The sequence below is a fragment of the Aulonocara sp. 'chitande type north' Nkhata Bay genome, linkage group LG20 (assembly GCF_057382095.1).
Source record: "Aulonocara sp. 'chitande type north' Nkhata Bay isolate Kocher_YH1m ecotype deep benthic linkage group LG20, A_spYH_male_GT1.1, whole genome shotgun sequence".
Classification (NCBI taxonomy): Eukaryota; Metazoa; Chordata; class Actinopteri; order Cichliformes; family Cichlidae; genus Aulonocara; species Aulonocara sp. 'chitande type north' Nkhata Bay.
This window is the reverse complement of record NC_141363.1, coordinates 10,654,376-10,674,236: the sequence shown is the minus strand read 5'-3', so window position 1 is coordinate 10,674,236 and position 19,861 is coordinate 10,654,376. Positions and strand designations below refer to the sequence as shown.

The 19,861-nt window shown below is 40.7% G+C and overlaps 1 protein-coding gene across 2 annotated transcripts; it reads right to left on the bottom strand.

The window, feature by feature from the left end:
- Positions 1-1,181: 1,181 nt before the first annotated feature.
- Positions 1,182-19,596, bottom strand: plekhm2 (pleckstrin homology and RUN domain containing M2). Of its 2 annotated transcripts, XM_086277187.1 has the most exons (20): positions 19,020-19,596; positions 17,219-17,325; positions 16,272-16,381; positions 16,084-16,183; positions 15,858-15,945; positions 15,589-15,763; positions 14,779-14,838; positions 9,367-9,640; positions 8,500-9,285; positions 8,347-8,416; positions 7,908-7,998; positions 7,333-7,397; positions 6,908-6,996; positions 6,417-6,549; positions 5,812-6,002; positions 5,465-5,530; positions 5,182-5,341; positions 4,820-4,999; positions 4,115-4,231; positions 1,182-3,995 (listed from the first exon to the last, which is right to left on the bottom strand). In XM_086277187.1, exons 1-20 carry the CDS (start codon positions 19,077-19,079, stop codon positions 3,858-3,860), a joined length of 3,060 nt encoding a protein of 1,019 aa, XP_086133313.1. In that variant the 5' UTR covers positions 19,080-19,596; the 3' UTR covers positions 1,182-3,857. The 2 variants fall into 2 exon arrangements, with proteins under 2 accessions (XP_086133313.1, XP_086133314.1); XM_086277188.1 differs by lacking the exon at positions 14,779-14,838.
- Between the last annotated feature and the right edge of the window lie 265 nt (positions 19,597-19,861).

Sequence of the window (19,861 nt, the reverse complement as noted above, 5' to 3'; positions counted from 1 at the left end):
AAAGGAAGTTGTTAACATGTACTCTGGATTGTATCTGATGCTATCTTGAACGTCTTCCTTTCACTACAAACTGAGTCAGCTGATACCAAACATCCTTTAAGTTTATCGACACTTTGAGCATTTGCAAGGTGCTCCGAACTTAAAACCCATATTTGCTCTGCCAAAAGTAAATAACTTGGGTTCACATAAAAGCACTTTGGGTGTTTCAGTCATAAGTTACTCACTACCCGCAACACACACACCATATAGACATCCCTGTACACTTTGGTTGACATCAGGCTTGGATGCAAACTGTTTGTATGACCTCTGCAGGTGTGTCAGAGAAATTAGAGTAACTGAAATGGCAAACTATGAATATGTAACAGCTCATCTGTCACTGTCTCAGTGTGACATTTGGTCAGAAAACATTTGAACACTTTGATTTAAAACACAGAAGAAGTGACTGAAGTAGTGTTTACTTTTTAAGGGATTAGTATTGTATCTTATTCACTTATTCATTTTGTTTTATTTGTTCTTTTTAAATGTGTGTAAAGTACAGAAAATTACAAATGAATATCTATTTAAGCTCTACATAGCATTGTTATCACTTTGACCTTCAGCTCAATCTACTGGGCTTGAAGAAAAGGTCAGAGGTCAAATGTAACATGATATTTTAAATCTTTACATGGTACTTTCTTTAAGTTGACAATACACAACACACTTTTAAGAATCATAGTTGCTAAGTCAATTTTCAACCAATAAGTTATTGAGTGGACTTTGAAGGGGAAGTATGCCAAATTTGAATAGATTGCTAACATGAGCCCACTCTACACCCCTACTAGGTCTCAACAGAACTCATTCAAGACTTCATTCAAAACATAATCTCCTTTGTAGAGGTAATACAAATCACCAAGCAGCATGTCATAGGCACTACAAAAACAAACTATTAATTGAGCAAACATACACAAGAAATGTATCTAAAGCAATCACAGACAATGGGAACACATTTTGTGTTACACTTCCTAAAAGCATAGTGACCTAAGATGCCCTCTTACCCGTGAATATTCTGTTCCTGCGCTAACACAACTGCCCTCATGACTCCACTGTATTGCACCATATTTCACTGGCGTGACCTGTGACAAAAAGGCAGCTGTTAAAAAACACAAACAGGCATACTAAAAGCAGAGGACATGACACCACAGGAGACGGGGTTCGGTTACAGTTCACAAAGATTTATTTGTACATTCGTTACATTAAATGAACAGTATAAAACCTTCAGGACATGCACTTCTCCAAGTGGGAGTTCAGGGACTGTTATGTTTGATTAGTGCTTCATGTACATTTTAATAAAAATGCTAAACACAATAAAAATATTACATGCAGTAAACAAAAATCAAAAGGCGCTTTTGCATAATGCATTACTTAAAAGATGTCTTCCATCATTGGCCAGCAATGTCTCACCTGCAAAAACACTGCTTAAAAGGACTAACTTTGACTTTCTCGTTATATACAATTCATATTCTCCAACTCTTAAACACATTCATTATTAATCATCCGACAAACATTTCAAGTAAGTCCAAATATTGCAATGCTTCTTTCCCACTGTGGGAGACGAATTTAACTGCACTGCCAACCAACCCTATTTTGGAACCCATTAAAATATAAAAGGATTTCTCCAGAAAACCTTTTCCAACAGTTGACATCACTCTGCAGCCGTCCATGTGTGCAAAATCACTTCTTAATGCACCGAGCACAAGGGAGGAACCAAAAGGAAAGCAGAAAATTTAAAAAGGACTGCTGCAAAGCAGAAAAAAATTAAATAATATTAATAATAATAATAGTAATAAAATGCTCAAAAAAGAAGAAGCAACTGGTGAGTGTTCTGATGTGAAGTACCCTTTTCACCTGAGATTAGATTTCTTTATAAAATAAAATAAAATAAAAATTATATATATGAATAAATAAAAGCAGAAGGTGAAAGAGAACATGGGGCACTTAGAAGAGCTTAAAATACAAATCAATGCGGACATGAGAGCAACACAGTGACATGTGTATAGGGCTTGGGTAACATTTCCATACATATTCAACAGTAAGTAGTGGTAAGACGTATATGACCCACAGACCTACATCGAGCACAAGCATTGACATTTCTCCCAGAATGAAAACGTTGATTGTTTTAGACCCTGTGAAATTATAAAGTGTAAGGCATTGCTGAAAGAAAAGAAAAAAACCTGATGCTTAAATTTAATAATTTGGCAATTTAATTCAGTTCTGCTAAAAAAGGCAACATTGTCATCACAAAGAAAACCTCATATTTATCTCAGCCTTCCAGAAAGAGCAGTCACACGGCACATGCAGCAGCACTTTAACCCTCTAATCAGGCTCAATACTAAAGACAAACATGCATTATTCATGTCTCCGGACAATCATTTCTATGCCAAGTAAGGAGGCTTTTTTTTTTCTAAATTTGTCCTGTAATTATGTATTCTTGCCAGATTAAGGCTTTACCATTAGCTAATGTAACAGGCTATTATTTAAAAGGCTCTAGACTGTAAAATTTTGAAGGATTTTAAACCTCAAACATGGTCCTACTTTGGGACTAGTGCAGAGGACGCAGGCATGTTATAATCTAGATGTGTGGCCAGAACTTACAGTACAGCATAAACTACGGGTGCAAAATAAAAATGAGAAGTCAAAACATTCTTTAGCTCTCAGTTATTAAACAACTCCTCACCCAAACCTTAAATCCTCCATTACAAAACAAAAACAAACCTCCAAACTGGATAATTTGGTAACAACTGTTCCCATTTTCTCTAAAAAGGAAATAAAATAAAACATGGCATGTTAATGCAATTCCACAACCAGTACCGCTTAAAAAACTGGGAAAAAAAGTGCAAGTCAGCATGGAAACCTCCATCTCTGCAGAGTGGAGAAAAGGCAAGTTTGTTGTATTTCCTGAAAGAAGTTATTTTCATCTGAATGAAAATGTTAAAACTGATAAAGTGAGAACTCGGACAGATGCTGCAGCCATGAGCATGTTATGTAACAGTGCAAGCTTTAAGTATTCGGATATCCTCATTCTCTCCCGATGATGTGCTGTGTGTATGTGACAATACTTCAGAGTAACTACTTACTGACAAACCGAAATTTAATCCCAAACGTACACAACAAATATGTAACCGTCAGTGAATATGCAATGATACTGTGCAGTGCTGTATGTTTGCACTGATGATACGCCACCATTATGGTTCAGAAGCACGTTTTCTAAGTGTTAATAAGCAACAAGTGACTTTTTCTTAACACGGGTGTGTGAGCTGTGCAGAAAGTTCCGGCTATGGAGTGTCAACTTTTTACTAAACCAACAACCAACCATTTCCTGTTTCATTAATGGCTTTGTATATGTGCGTGCATAAAACTCTCATGTTACAGAGAAGCTTCTGGTAATTGTTCTGTGTCTCCATCAAGCTTCTCCAATCTGCTAAATAATGTAATTATCATTTTCTATCTATATCTCAATTGTCAAATCATGTGACAGCAAATGTCTTTGATTTGGCATGACTCAGTCTACACTGCTCCCATGTGTGAGGAATACCAAGATAGTGAGTTATAATGCTGTTTTATCAGGCTACTATAAGACTCTGCAGTCTTGCATCATTGCAATGTGATGTGCATCACGCAGTGCTTCTACAACAGGAAGTTTCTCTGATTACATTTAAGAATCAGAGGTTCATCACAAGCCACATCACATCTCGTTGGTTTATAAGTCTTTTAGTTTATGACTACGCAGTGGCACAAACTGTTACACCCCATCCTGTCAAACTATCAGACTCAGTGGCTGCAAACACACGCAAATGTATAGATATTCACGTGCGTGTCTGTCAGCACCACGGTTCACGCTGGGCTCTGCCTCGAGCCAGACTGTCGGCTCTCTGCCAGGCGCTCTTCATCAGCTCGAGTGCCTCGCCGCAGCGTTTCTGCACCAATGGATCAGAAACGTCTCTGTGAGGAAGCTCAACCTGTGTGCGGAGAGGGTGCATGAGGGTTACATCCTGACAGTAGTTATCTTCACTGGCTGCACAGTTGCTCTATTTTTTCTTAAACACACAACAATTGACAGACTAAGCGATGTTGTTACCTGAAAAATGGCCTTCCATGCGTCGTCCAAAGCCTGCAGCAATCGATCTCTTTCTCCACAGCCGCTGAAGTACAAAACCCAGGGCGGGAGGAACTGTGCCCGATCAGCTGCAAACTCCTACCAACAAATTGGAGAATAACAGTGATGCTTATTATAGTGTTAAAAAAGTGTTAAAGCAGTGAAATGTAATTTATGCAATGTACATGGGGCAGCCGTGACAGTAAGTCATCTACTAAGTGCAAGGTTGGTGGTTCGATCCCTGGCTCCTCCAGTCTGCATGCAAAAGTGTCCTTGGACAAGATACTGAACCCTGAAGCGTGTTCATAGAAAGCACTCAGGCAAAAAAAACTGCTTGTATGAATTTATGTGTGTTATACAAAGTGTTTTTAGAGCTTGAGAAGAAAACAGCTGTAGAAGAATGAGTCTATTTACCATTTGAGAGAAAATGAGGTAACCCCTCAAACTGAAATCTGATGGCACATTCTGTAAACTTTAGTTCCACCAGATCAGCAGTGCAACAGTTCTTGACTACCTCGAAGGCAACGGCTGTAATCGGCTCAAGCATGAGTTTTATCAACATTCATTAAATTATGATACAATTTCCAGTGGTTCCAGCAGTGCTGTACAATTTCCAGTATAGGACAGAGATTACACTGGTAAGCCATGTTAGCAAAACTAACACCAGCTTTAGAAATGGTCACTCACAATAACACAGTACGCCATGTCTGCCTCCAGGCTGACAGCGATGACATCACAGATGTCAGCGCTGCCCAGTGAACGAAAGAAACTCGTCTGGCAGTCCTGATGGCAAGTCAGCAGCTTCTTGTCTGTCACCACGAGACAACATGGGATACACGGGGTGGGGGAGACACCCTGAGGAATGACCTGGAAGCAAGGTGGTTGTATGTCATTTTAATATGGCCGATACATAGAAGGAAAATAATGCACTTCCTCTTTTAATATCTAAAATAGACCATAACCATTGCTCTTTAAAGAGTTTTTTTATGGTTGGGTGAACCTCATGAGCACTAATGAACAGGCTGTGTTTACTATCTTTCTCTTCTCACCCCTTTAGACACAGACTGGCAGAGTAACTGCATCCATTCAGCCATGTCCTGCTCGTTGTTTGCACTGAGCACCAGCGGAGGGCGCTCTGTCAGGATGACTTGGAAAGCATGTGGACGTTCTGTGTTGTTTGAGCGACGGCAGCCTCCACAGTGCTCTCCTCTTTTGAAGTGAGAGTGAGAGAAGTGAGAGAATACAAACGACATGAGAAAAATATACCAGTGAACTTCAGTGTCTTTGGACATTTGCTTCATGGATTTTGAAGAATCTGCATATGAAGCCTACCCCATGGTGACTGAGAGCAAGGGGGTCACATCTGTTCTTTCTGCATACAGGTACAGAATCCCATTACTGCATGACAAGAGAGCATAGTTACATTCAACTTAACAAAAGACACATTAAACACATACAGTTCACTATGACTGCTAAAGTGAATAGAAGGAAGTGAGGTGTATGGTAAATGTAATCTACACTTTTTGCACATAGTACTCATAAAAGTATGTCAGTGGTGTTAATGCTTATCAGTGGTTTATTTGCTTTTTCAAGGAAAGAGACCTCAGAAAACTGATAACACACAATGCTTGAGGGTTAATGTTTGATATTAAAATAAGGAGACAACAACCTGCTCGTACCTGAGAACGAGGTAGCAGTTCTTCCACTGCTCTTTACCCAGGTATGTAGTTCCAGACCGATACTGCAGAGACCCTTCTTTTGTGCTGGAAAATCCTCCAAGATTTGGTGGACCACCTTGGGGAGATAAAGTCATGTCCATAGGATCCTCCCAGTGAACCAGTGAATACAGTTTAATAGACACTTCAGATACCTGGGAACACAGGTAAGGATCAGTTAGCCACCTCTTTTAAAGTCTGCCAAGAAATATGAAAGCAATAAAGCAGGGACTCTCAATTATTCTACAACCCTACGAAGAAAAACAATCATGAAGATGTTTTTGATCTTCTACTGTGATTAATGGGTTTATGAGATGTGCAAGTCACTGCATTTTGTTTTTATTTACATTTTACACAGTGCCCCAACTGAAACTGGGGTTATGATATTTGATGTTAGGGATGCTAAGCTGTTTTGAAGGAAAGTGGTTATTTTAGTATAAATATGTACTCTAGAGGATGAAATATGTACATATATGTACTCCTACCTGAACAGGTGGACCAGGAAGTTCTTTTTTATATATCAGTAATGATTGAAATGAATGTGATCATCATGTTTAAAGTTACTTTACCTCGGAGTGAGACTCCTGGGAGACAAATTTGGTGAGCGCCAGTTTTTCCATGGTGGCGTCTGTCAGAACTGAGGGGTACGGAGGCTCTCGACATCCTTTTACCATAGCTGACTTGAGACTAGTCAGGAACCAACTAAAAGTCAAGAAGAAATTGACTTGAGGTCAGAAGGAGGCGGGACTAACAACCATTTGGTGGTGTAACCTTCGTGCTTCTATAAAGTCAGTATCTCTCCGGCTCACATCCTTACAGTTGGATGGAAATACTTATTTAGCCTCCTGCTTTGGACATAAAATTAACTTAAGTCACAGAAGAGTCTTCATTTCAGTGCAGATTATTTGATTTCTGACATGTAAGCCCATACATGCATGCAAATATGAAAGGAGAGACTGCGCAGGCATGCTGCAAAGACATAATCATGTCAGACGGACGTAAATACTGTACATGTCAGACACTGCGTGGAGCTAAACTGGTAAAAACAAATATGAGGCACCTTGTCAGCGAGGTGTCAGCTGTGTCCAACAGGAATTTTCTTCGTCTGTTGGTGCAAACCAGAGTTACTGTCTGCTGGTCGAGGCCCACCTAAATGAAAACGACATCATGACATCATCAGAAACAAAACTGTCATGTTTGGCTTCACAACTCAGAGCATGTAGTCTGTATGCGATGTACCCTAAACCTAACCCGCCCTGGGGCGCCTCAGTGCGCCCCAGGCTGGCTGTGGCTACAATGTAGCTTGTCATCACCAGTGTGTGAACGTGTGTGTGAATGGGTGGATGACTGAATGTGTAAAGCGCTTTGGGGTCCTTAGGGACTAGAAAAGCGCTTTACAAATACAGGCCATTTACCAATATAATATGATGAGGTAACTGCGTGCTGCGTAATAGAAACATGCAACTTCTGTAATTAAGAGCTTACTGATATGTAGTCCAGCTCGTTATAAGAAACAGCATCTTCTACTGTGTAGGGCTTCTCTGCTGCACCTGCGGAGGAATATGAGACATGCAGAAATGTTAATCTCATGTGTAAACATTATGTGCAGCCCAAATACAGGCACTGCTATCCTACTACAGCACATTAAGCTGATGTAGTACTCTAAATTATATAAATATGTCAGCTTAGATTCTTTTATTTTATTTATATAGTTTTGTATGTAAATCTTCTATTTCTTCTGTGTTTCTCATTTGCTGATATTTCTAATCTTTTCTATTGTTTTCAAATGATTGTGCATCCTATTTATATTATTTATGTGTTCATTTTTTCTCTTTGGCATCTTTTGTGGACAGTAAAGGAAGATTTTGAATGTTCAGGGAAATATGTGTCTTTACTGAGTAACGACAATAAAACTTGAAATTGTGAAACTTGGACACCACTGTTCCCACAACTGTTAAATATATACTTTAAATATATATTGTGGGAACAAATGCCATTATTATTAATTCCCAGTTTAAGTTTTGGACTCGTTCATCCCTTATTACAGACAAGACTTTCACCCTTTCTAAGCAGGTAGATGTAACAGTCAGTCAGCAGCAGATAAAGAGGCTGAAGGTCCCCCTCCATGTGACCTGTGCTCATCCTCACCATCTGAAAACGCAAAGAAAAAGCTGAGACAAGTGTTGGAAACTGTCTGCTGTAAAGCAGCCTACGACATGATGTCGATGTTAGATAAATGACATAATCCACACAGGACTTTTAGAGGGATGCAGTTCATCAGCAGCTTCATTACATTTGTTGATTATCAATGTTACTTAACTCTGTTACATGATGATTTTTGAAGAAATTGGAATCAATTTAGGTTTTTGTTTACAGGGTTGGTGTAAAGTGTGAAACATAACCTGTATCCACTTCTCTGATGTCAAAACCAGCAGGTGCAACAACACTAAAACCACCATCCCTTAAAGACAATAAAAAAAACTCTCTCTCAGTCTTTACCTTGAAGAGCTGCTCCTCATTTTCTCTGAACACATGAATCATAAGCAGCAGCAAGTGATTGTTGTCCACCCTGAAATTTGAATGACGAACACTATTAAACAAACATTAAACAACGATATAACAACAAACAGCTCATTTTGTTCAGCTGCTTACTTAAACTCTGCAGGATGAGAACTTTCAGAGGGACTAAGCTTCTCCTCTTGTAATACTTGTTTTGTTTCTTCAGCTTTAAAAGTCTCTTTGTCTGTTTGTGCGTCTTCCTCCTCCTTCATGACGGGTTCTTGTCCTGCAATCGCTTCTGCTTCTCTTTCATCTTCAAGGCCACCTGAAAAAGTTTGTGACTGGCTAAGCTCTGTAGAGTCATGGTGGCTACCACGCGTGGGAGCAGAGTCTGGACTGTTGGGGGTAAAGCAGCAAACGTCTGCAGGAACAGGAGAGGTCGGCAGGAAGCCGGGGCTTTTGGCCAGAGGGGAGCAAGAGGTCTCTCCTGGGGCCGGATCAGGTGGTTTACCCCCTGAATCCTTACGAAAGGGCTGCTGCGCAGGAGGCTCGGAGCTCCGATAAGAGCATTTGCTATTTTTGTCCTCCTCTGGATGTTCCCAGGTGTCCTCTCGATCCAGAGTCCCATTGAGCTGGTCAATGACGTCACACAGCGGTTGGCCCAAGCTGTCCATGGAGGTGTCTGCCATCTCTGGGAGTCGCAGGCCTGTTCCATCATCACGTCCTTCATCCAGAACCTCTGATCCAAGCCGGCTTCTCCTCAACTCTCCTTCATCATACAGCTTCACTATAGAGCAGTTAACTAAATCAGCATCTACTGAAGTGATGCTACTTTCCATTTCCACTTGTTCAGAGGAGATGGAGTTATGGGTGCTGCTGATGGAATCTGTAAAGCTCTTTCCACGTCTCTTCTTTGTTGGTTTCCTTCGTTTTGCCATCCTGGAACAACAGAGGCGTTAGCGCTTGTTCAAAACACCAGAAATATGTGCATGCCAGTAACGGAAGCTGTATCTACCCTACCTAATAACCTCAAGCTCATTGCTGTTGATCTCCGTGTCATCCCCTGTGGTGGTGCTACTGTGGCGGCTAGGCACATGAACTGGTGTGACGTCAGCTGAGGTATTGGTGTCAGAGTCCTCGTTGAACGGGTTGTGTCTGAATGTGGGACTGTGAGGAGACACAGGCGGTAGCTTCACCCTCACAGTGGTAGAAAGCACCACAGTGTCGCTTATGACCGTCTGTGGATCAGAGCCACTGGATCGTGGGCAGCTTGCCTGGTCAGTCAGGTCACCCTCTACCATGAAAAGGCACAGAGATTCAATTATTTCATGCAAAAGCAGCAGCAGTTACTACATTTACATTGACACCATTGTAGAAATACACAGAATTTTTTCGTTTGCACCGTCCTGTTGGTTTGGTAGCAAATACTACAAAGAAGTAATGTGAAGGAGAATTCTTTCTATTCATGCATTTTTATCAGAATGTGAGAAGTGACCAACAAAACAGCGCCACAAAAAAGTGCGTGTATTCCTTCACCTGTGTAGCACAACAAATGTTAGAGACTGCAGAGTTCTTGGTAGGCCTTTGGCAGAGTCAAAAAAAGCACAAAATGCAACAAGTAAGAGCTCAGTTAGGCACACAGGCAGAGGTTTTCTTTTCACAGGCACAGACCTAGGTCAAGCTTTATCACTGTAGCTGGCAGAGTTAGATGATACATGGATATGTCTGAATAATTTAGAGGAATCAGTATTTGACATTAGGGTTATTAATAATGACTGTTGTGTTTTTGTACAAGCTGCATTTGACAATTATATTCTCATCAAAGCTTCAGAAAATGGAATAAGCATGCTTTGTCAAGAATATAGAGAGCCATTGGCAGCTAGGATGGCTCTGCAAAAGGAGAATAGCATTTGTTATCCAACAGCATCCTGCTTTTTCTAAAAGGTGGATATCTGGAATTGAGGTATTAAGAACTAGAACATCTGTGCATGACAGAAACCTGGAGTATCTCAGCCCTGATGTCAGCAAATAGGACTACAGCTTAAAGAGTTAGACGACTTTGAAGATTTCTCCAAACAAACGATGTTCGGACCAATAATTTTTTGTCCGTGGAATGAACTGTGACAAATTTCACATTTGCAGATTGCGTGTGCATGCGGGAGCTTAATGTATACACATGTGGTAAAATATAGTAAAAGCTCATTTGAACTCTGCGACCAAGAACGATCATCACCTTACACTACAGCTTAGCTGAACCTAGGCCAGTGCAACGCATGACACAGGACAACATTACACAAAATGGTATGCCAGACAGACAGACACACAGTGTACCGGAGACAGACTCAATGAGGCGAGTTACAGCTACTTCAGGAGCATCTCTTGCTGTGGTAAATAATAAGGCATAGTGAGCACAGGGACCATTCTCCCAACAAGTAACACATGCACAACATGACGGAAGCAAATACAAATGAGGGCAAAATTATTAGTCCAACTATGACATTTAAAGCTTATGTCAAAAATGTCCTTTTTTTAAAACAGAGCAAGGAATTTTTCAACACATTTCTAAACATACTAGTTTTTTTTAGAAACCATAGATAAGTTCAATTTGCACACAATAACATTATTATTTCAGGGGAAAAAAAATCCAGGATCAATATTATTAGCCTCCTGAAAAACTGACCTTTTTACTGAGCCATAGCACAAACTACTTTAACTTTGTGATAGTCAAAGGAAAATCAAGTTAAAGCTGAGGGTTATCTTCCAGTTTACACAGTATAAAAACTTCAGCGAGGGTTTGAGCTGTCACTTGAGAAATCATCATGCCAAAAACACAAAAAAATCTGTTAGACTCAAGAAAAACAATTGTTGACGCTCACAAACCAGGAGATGGATATACAAAGCATTTCTAAAGTGTTATGAACTGGAGTGAGAACTATCATCAAGAAATTCAAAGAGAGCGACACAGCACAGAACAAACCTGGCTGAGGTAGCAAGGGAACAATTTCAAAGACCGAGTCGGGAATTGTACTCTCAAAGAAGACGATCACTAGAACCTTGCACAGGAATGGACTGTGAGGTTGTAGACCAAGAAAAACTTATGTGCAGTGAAACACAGTGGTGGGAGTATGAGGAAGTAGGTATGCTTCAGTGTTTCTGGTACTGCGAATCTCATCAAGGTGAAAGGAATCCTAAAGAAAGAAGGATATGTGAAGATTTTCAAAGAAACCCTCAAGCAGGCCGCAGCAAAACTGGGTCTGACACCATTAATCCAAACATAAGTCGCTCCTGGAGATGAACTACCTCCAGTTAACCAAAGTGAATGTTACTGATTGGCCTGTACAAAGCCTGACTTGAGTCCTCAAAAACTGTGGGATGAACTGAAGATTGAGATCCATGCCAGAAGACCATCGAATCTGGAGGAGCTTGAGAGAATCGCAAAAGAAAAATGAACTGGGATTGCTCAGCAGACGTGAAACAAACTCCTGCAGGCTGTTATCCAGCAAAAAAGATACACAACTGACTTTTAGCATCAGGAGAGCTAATAACTGTGACCCTGGTAGTTTTTGTGAAATAATTTTGTTCTCTGTGTAAAATAATGAAAGCATCTAAAATAAAACAAGGATGTTTGGAAAAGCTGCATTAAAACAAATCTTTGGCCTGTTTAACAGCACTCGGAAAATAATTTTAAAAACAAAAATGTTCATAGTGGGGCTTATAATTTTGTACTCATTTATAACCCACCCAACACCGAGTTCCCAGGTGAAACAAACTTACTAGTCAATGTTTATGATGACCTTCCTGTAAAATAAGCCTCTCTTCTAACTGAATTAATATGATTATTTAATAAAGCTTTACTAAAGTCTTTCAGCTGGAAGTACCTATGTCCTATGCGTGTGTTTATTAAATGCTACCTTTTCTATGAGGTTCACTTTTGTAATTATTAGGGGTGCAACAATACTCGTATCGATATTGAACCGTTCGATACAGTGCTTTCGGTTCGGTACGCATATGTATCGAACAATACAAAATAAATTTTTTATTTATTTTATCAACTTTCCTTCTGACTATGCTGTCTGTGTTGAGCGCTCAGTGGATCTGCGCTCGACAGTACAGCCTAGGCTGAGTAGTCGAACGCAGATTCACTGAGCGCAGGGCAAGCTAGCGAGACAGAAGTTAAGCTCTCCTTGCAACATGGCAAATTGAACCTCCCCCACCCTCATTCAGATCTGGCGTTTGGAACTATTTTGGTTTTCATGTGACGTATGACCCTGAAGGTAAGCGGGTCATGGACTAAAGTAAAACAGTATGTTGGATGTGCCATGCAATGCTCAATTACATGGATGGGACCTAGTGTGTTAGTGCAGTTAGCTCATTAACGTGTTGGCCGTCCAGCCCCATGCACAGGCGATCCGTGGTAGCTCGTTAACGGAGATTTGCCGTGTTGTGGCGTTAACATCATTTCAACGAGATTTACGCTGACAGCACTAGTGGGAACACAACAAATATGACTGCACATTTACACAGACATCATCCTAGTGCAAAGACAAGCGGAAGCAGACAAAAACAACAAGCATGCTACAAACTTTAGCCGAGTCATTTAGACAGCCGTTAGCACATGATTCTCCTTATGGGGACCTGATATGTTTAATATGCTGCTGAGAATATAGCCCAGAAGAAGCGGATAGTATAGCTTTTATTTTGGAAAGAGCCATTTCTCTGTAATAAACTCTCTTTTCCAAAGATGAGTGATTTCTCAATCAGATACAGGGCTCGCAAAATCGCCTGCTCGATGTCCTGGGGCTAGCGATTTTTCCAGTCGGGCTACCAAAATCTATCTCTGCCCTGCCCGTCGGGCTATCGTAGGAAGGAAAAATATATGTCAATGCTTTTGCATTCTTTCAGAAATGTAGCTGGGTAATTATGTCATTGGCATCGGTGAGCCACTGCCAATATGTGACATATTGAAGTCGAGTTTGAATTTGCGCTTGTTTTTTGCTTTCACTTGTTTCACTTTGCAATCGTGCGAACTGTGTATAGAGAGCGACAGCACTGATTGGTGAGTGATGATAATTACAAGTGAAATCTCCTGCAGCAAGCTTAAACATGTGAGAGGTTGATCGCGCAGAGAATCGCTGAGCGTTATGTGAGTGCCTGTGTAAAAGCAGCAGGATATATATTGTAGCGGGTCAGGGCTGTTCCGGGTTCTGTTTGTACAGTTATGTTTTGTTTATGTTGCCATAGTGACGGGTGACGCCCTCTCGCTGCGACGGTGTGTCCTTCCGGGGTCAGAGGGCGCCCTGTGTGTTGTTGTTGTTGCTGTTGCTGCGCTGCTGTGCTCCCTGGCTAGCTCACGGGAAGCAAGACCAAACGATACCTCCGTCTCCTCGTTGTCTGAGCTCGCCACATTGGTGTCAGAAGTGGGATGATGGTGGCGCCCCATGTTCTGACCCGAGTGACTTCCCCCCCCCCCTCGTGACCGGCCAGTGCACCAAAAGAAGGCACCTGGACATTTGCAGGACTTTGTGTGGGGGTCGTTGGGGTCGTTGGGGACGACTGACCCCTTAGGTTGGGGACGACTGACCCCTTAGGTGGGGGCTATGTAGCGGGTCAGGGCTGTCACAAGCGAAATAACCAGGGCTGCACATAAGTGGTCCGCAGGTGCGCATTCGCTGTCAAAATAAAAAACGGGCACAAGATAAGAAGTTGCAACGCGTGTTTGCATACATAAGATTTTCAGGAGGAGGACAGACATTTGTTTAGAACTCTTAAAGATGTCGAAGAAGCTCCTTTAAGCAATTACTGTGATGTTCCTCCACCTCCAAAGAAATGTCAGAAGGAGTCCGAACCACAAAAGAAGCACGTATTCTCGGAAAAGTAGTTGCAGGAGGTGAGCTGGCTTCAAACAAATGATGAACGCACAGAGATGTGGTGCGGAATGTGCCGTGAAAATTTAATAAATGACAAATTAAAAAGGCATTAACATTTTTTTGTATCGAAAAAATATCGAACCGTGACACCAAAGTATCAAACCGAACCGTGAATTTTGTGTATTGTTGTACCCCTAGTAATTATGGAAGAAAGCACTGTGCTTTTAAATTTGTATTAAATGTACACAATGCAATTTTAAATTCCCAGCTATGGGATTAAATGTACATCACATTCATTCATAAAAAGTCAGTCATGTGTCACAAAACTTCAGATTGAAATTTGCCTACAATTCAACTGAAATCACCTACATAAAACTCAACCACTCTTACCCATTTCCCATTAAGTGTATTTCTGTGTCTTGAGATACAATATTTTACACCAGCTAGCAGTTTTTACTGGTAGAGTATCCAGCATGCTTTAAGCACAAACATGCCAGACAGTAGGAAGGAAAGGAAGGAAGGAGGCATGGTAGGGCAGGAGAGGGAGGGTTGACCAATGTCCCACCTTCCCAGTCTGCACTTGGCAATGACTGCAACACGGGGAAGATGTCACCAAAATCATAATCTAAAAAAAGGAGGGAATAACATTCAACATTAGAGAGAGGTGGAGTGGAGACAGGTGAGAGGAGACTTAGTCAATGTCACAGAAACAGTAAAACAACATGATATGTGGAACACAAAATAACAGAATCAGAATGCGGAAAACTAGACTAAAAAAAGGAGAACTGGCTTGGTGCTTTGTGGGGTGTGAATGGGAAATGCTTAGTGCTGCAATCACCCTGATGACAATATTCAATGACAAATGGCATCTGCACGCCAAGTCAGCTGATAAAATGCACTTTGATATCTGTGCGTAATAAAAGGCCAAGGTCAAACTAACTTCTGCTTTGACATGCCATTAGCCTGACATCACAGTATGAGCAAAAGCACATGAGTGTGTGATTGCACTGATGTGAACCCTGATTACATCATAAACCCCAAAATACAGCCTGCCATGCCTGCATGTCCTCTCAGCAGAAGAGCAGAATATAATGACACGAGAGCTAATTCCACACACTGCAGACACAGCAACACTTAAAACTAACACTACATATTTCTATTGGCTATTAAAAAAAATTCAATAAATAAAATAAACTGACTACTCAATCTTGACTTTAAGGGCTATTAAAGAATTAATAGCGTGTAAAGTTGCAAAGATTGCAAAACCAGTTAGTCTGTTTCTCTACTCTAAAACACACATAATCAAATCTGAAGAAAAGTAAGAAAAGCAGGAAATAAAAATTAGCTACGGATTAGCACATTAAGTACACCTTACCTTCACTAGAAGGAGCTATGGCACTATCATCCCACTCCAGGTTGGTGGAGGTGAGGGAGGTGAAGGAGTGCAGAGACAGGCTGTCTGAGCTGGGCAGTCTTTCCTCAAAGTCCAGCAGGTTCTGTGGTTTGTAGTATTCTGGCATGTAGGGGGCCACATCTAGATAGGGCACATCCTGAACCACCAAGACCCAACAAAAACATATAGTTATGCTGCAGTCATTTAAGAAATTTAGCTTGTATTGATATGGTAGTCAAGTATATGCTAACCAGCTCCAGATCGAAGCGAATGAACTCCAGGCCGGACACCAGTGTGAGAAAGAGCGTGAGGTGGTCGTGACTGCAGACCAGTGCGTTCCTACCCGTGAAGAATTTTTTTAAAAAACAAAAATTTGTGAGACGTGTTCACAAAAGACAATGTTTCAGTTTCAATATAACTGATTAGCAACATTTCATTTCCTTTAAGCCATCGGGATCAAACGACTAGATGACTTACTTGAAATAATACTTATGCAGCAGTGCTTGGTTCTCCTGAAAGAGCCGAAGATAGCTCTCTAAAGAGCTCTCGCTCAGTGCCAGGTATAGCCATGCACGACCTACAAACAACAAACATAATAGTTCAGTAATAATTTACTCTCCAAGTACTCCACATGTGTGTGTGCTGGTCTAAGAGAGATGCCTCACTTCGACCAAGGTTGGTTGCTATGTGCTGAAGCTCATCTATCTGCCGCACAGCCTCTCTTCTAGTGAAGTGAAGGACCAGCACCCAGTAGCCTGAAGAAATGTCTTGCAGCCTGCAGTGAAAAGTGTATATGTAAACTGAAACCAAAAGCATCCACAAGTTGTAACAGATATCATGGATGGACATAATTCTTGCAGAAAAACACAGAAAAAATACAACTGATACAAATGTTTGCTCTTTCAATCCATAGACTTTATACAAAAGATCTATTCAACATCTGGATCTGAAAACTGAAGCAGTGCAGAAGAGATTTTAAACAGCATTCTCCCTCATCAGCAGGGGGAGTCTCACACAGCTGCAAAAAGTCAGAGCGCATAGCAAAAGTGGACTGTTCGTCCATTGATTCATGGCCTCAGTAAACATTTTCTGGAAGAGTTTATGGTCTCAGTTTCTAGGTTCAGGTCTTATGGAAACAGAACATGATGTTTATTTTGTACAAGGCTATGCTTTAGGGCAGGACCATCTTGTTGTTGACAAATCGAACAAGCTGTCTCCACACTCATGGCCTTTGATCAATGATAAATGGGCTTTGATCAATGATCAATGGACTTTGATCGGTGGTTGTTTATCAACGGTTGTGACAATTTGCATATTAATGATCAAGACACTGACCTCACAGCTCATTGTTCATTCATTGGGCTGGTCTCAGTTACTGTACAAATGTTCTGTTTTTTAAGGTTGGGGAAACCTACAGTCAGCTGAGACTGAAAAAGTCATTTGGATGAGTGACGAAACCAACCTTTTAGGGTGTCTACACACTGACATGTAGCTTGAAAGGACTCAAATGGCAACAAGTAAAATGCTCAGCTTGATGGGAATTTTGCAAATCATGGTGTCATGGTAGCTTTTATGTACAGTGTGTGCAATCTGCTTCTAGTGACCATCTTACCCATATAGCAGAGCGTGGTCAAGGTGTTCACAGAGCCGTTGCAGTACCCGGTCGTGATTCCGAATAGCTGGAGTTTCATCCTCGCAGGCAGCAAAGTAACTCTGCAGCTGTGAAGAGACATCGTTGGTTTGTTTTGTTGTTCATTCACTCTAGACAAATAAAATAGCCACCAATAACCATGTAAAGGACCTCTTCCCATGACTGAATTTGTAAAACTGGTCATTCACTGTTATTTGTATTGCTTTAGTTTCACACAACGGCATCTTTGATTTCAAACTATCTGTTTGAAATCAAAGATGATGTTGTATGAAACTAAAGCAATATAATTGATGATGAAGTTAAAGTATATTTATGGATGCCATCAACACTGCATGAATAACATTTAGGACAAGGTCTCAAGAAAATTAATCATACAATACAACACACAGTTAACCAAGGAATTTAAGCCAAGTCAAGGACTTGCCAAGAAAGTTCGCCTTTCATGATTTACATTGACAGTCAAGGTAAGTTGGCTGCAGCACAGACTTCATAAAATATCTTTGACTCTGGGCTGGAGACTTCAGCTAGCTATAGGATATGCATGTATTTCTTGTTACCTATAATAGGGACAGGAGGTACTAAACAGGCTTTAGTTCATACAGTGTTCACGTGATTGGTCTTCAATGTGATTAGTGATGAGCGGTGCCACTTCTATCCTTGTAGTGACTATTTCACTTCAAATCGCATGTGCTGGCACCGAGGACCAAATAGTGACAGGCAACACTGTTTCATTGTCCTGGACTGACCTGCAAAGCCCCTTGAACTTAATCCTGAACCTAATATAATGTATTAAAATACCAAAGCATGAACAAACTGTGTGCGCTTTGGGGTTTGAGGATTGCAACTCAAGAAAAAAACGATCATTTATTTCCTGTGACTTTATTCACATGACTAATGTTTGTCAGAGGTAAACACTGTACATTTGCCCACAAGCTTGAGGAATATCTGCTTACAAGCACTGTTACAGTCCTTTAGGTGTCAGTCCAATAAAACATATGAACATGGTAAATTACAGGGTAAAACCTGGTGAAACACAAATATTTGCTTGATGGAATAAACAAATATGGAATTTTTCTAATTCAAACACCCGATTATGGGACTGGTGATTTGGACTGGAAAATACAACACAGATAAATGAAAATGTCAAGGGGAAGAAGATTAAATATATAAATAACAGTAATAATATAAAACGATATAAAACAATAAATAAAATGACAAAAAATAAATCATTAAATAGAAAAACGTGGTTTTTGAAAACGAATGCAAAAGCTAACTGGGAGAGAAGAAGGAAGACGGTGCAATGCTGTCTGTCAGGTTATAGGAAATGTTCCACAACACCTAGCAGATCTGCACATGACTTCCAAAATGGCCCATTACTTACATTTAAAATCAAGAGCAAAGATCCACTGACCTCTTTTGCTACAAATGTGTCGGATTTATGGTTGCAGGTATGTTTATAACAGATGCCGCAGTAAACAAACACAGGGGCTTGGTGTCACTTTTGTTACCATAGCCAAAAAAGACACAAACTTCTACTTAACTGAGAGCTGGAGCCATAAAACATTATATGAAACATCTACTGCGCTATTTTCTCTTTATCAGTAGGGGCAAGGCCCTCCTGTGTCCTCCTGACTTGAAAGTTGCCCTCTTTAGCAGACAAAAGATGACCTAATGTTAGCTATAGTGATTCAAACGTGTGAAAAATCTTAACGCGAAAATGTCTGGCAGTATTTTAGCGGTAACCAACCCCAGCAGCGCTTACCTTCTTAACAGAAAATGAGATATTTTCCAATATACGATCCTTTACTTTCAGTTGATCCATCACTGGTCTGTTGGCAGCTTTCAGCAGGCAGTCAGCTGACTCAAAGCACTTGTTTTGCTAAAGCTAACGCCGCCTGCAGTAGCTTGCTAACATTATCCTGCCCACCAACACAACTGGTTTCCAAACTAGCAATATAGGACTAATGTCAGTGTTAGCGACCGACACTAGCTCGGGACTATAGTGCTAACGCCAAAAAAACAGCGAAGCGGTGTAACCTCAGTCACTGAACAGCCCGGTTAACCTAGTGCAGTTACCCTATGGCTGTGCATTAGCTTTAGCCACTCGACTTTTTTTTTCTAGGGGCTTGCGATAGCTAACAAGTTTTAAAGTTAACCCACATTTTACTGTTAGTAGAACTGATTTTTCTCACACTCTGCGTTTTATTACTTTGACTGCCACTTGTGAACTACGCCTACTTTAAGTCACCTCTTTGTGCTTATTTCCGTAGTTAATTAATCAATGTAACGCATGCTAAGGTTACTTTCATGCTATCGTCTTCTGAGTGACAACTGAACTCACGCCGTCAGTGAGTTACGTCAATGACGTCATCCGGTTTGTTAATCGCAGACTGAAGGACCTTAAATTTTCGCAAATTTAAAGATTTTATGCTCAGAATTGTGCCAAAACCCAATATCAATGTAAATTAGTGTGTGATTGAATTAATCTGAATGAAGTGATGAATTCGGCACAAGACTCCACTGTTTTAACTTAGTCATAAACTTTTTTTCCCCAGCGTTTCCAGCTCTTCTTCAGACCTTGTTCATCTTGGTAAATGCTAAAGC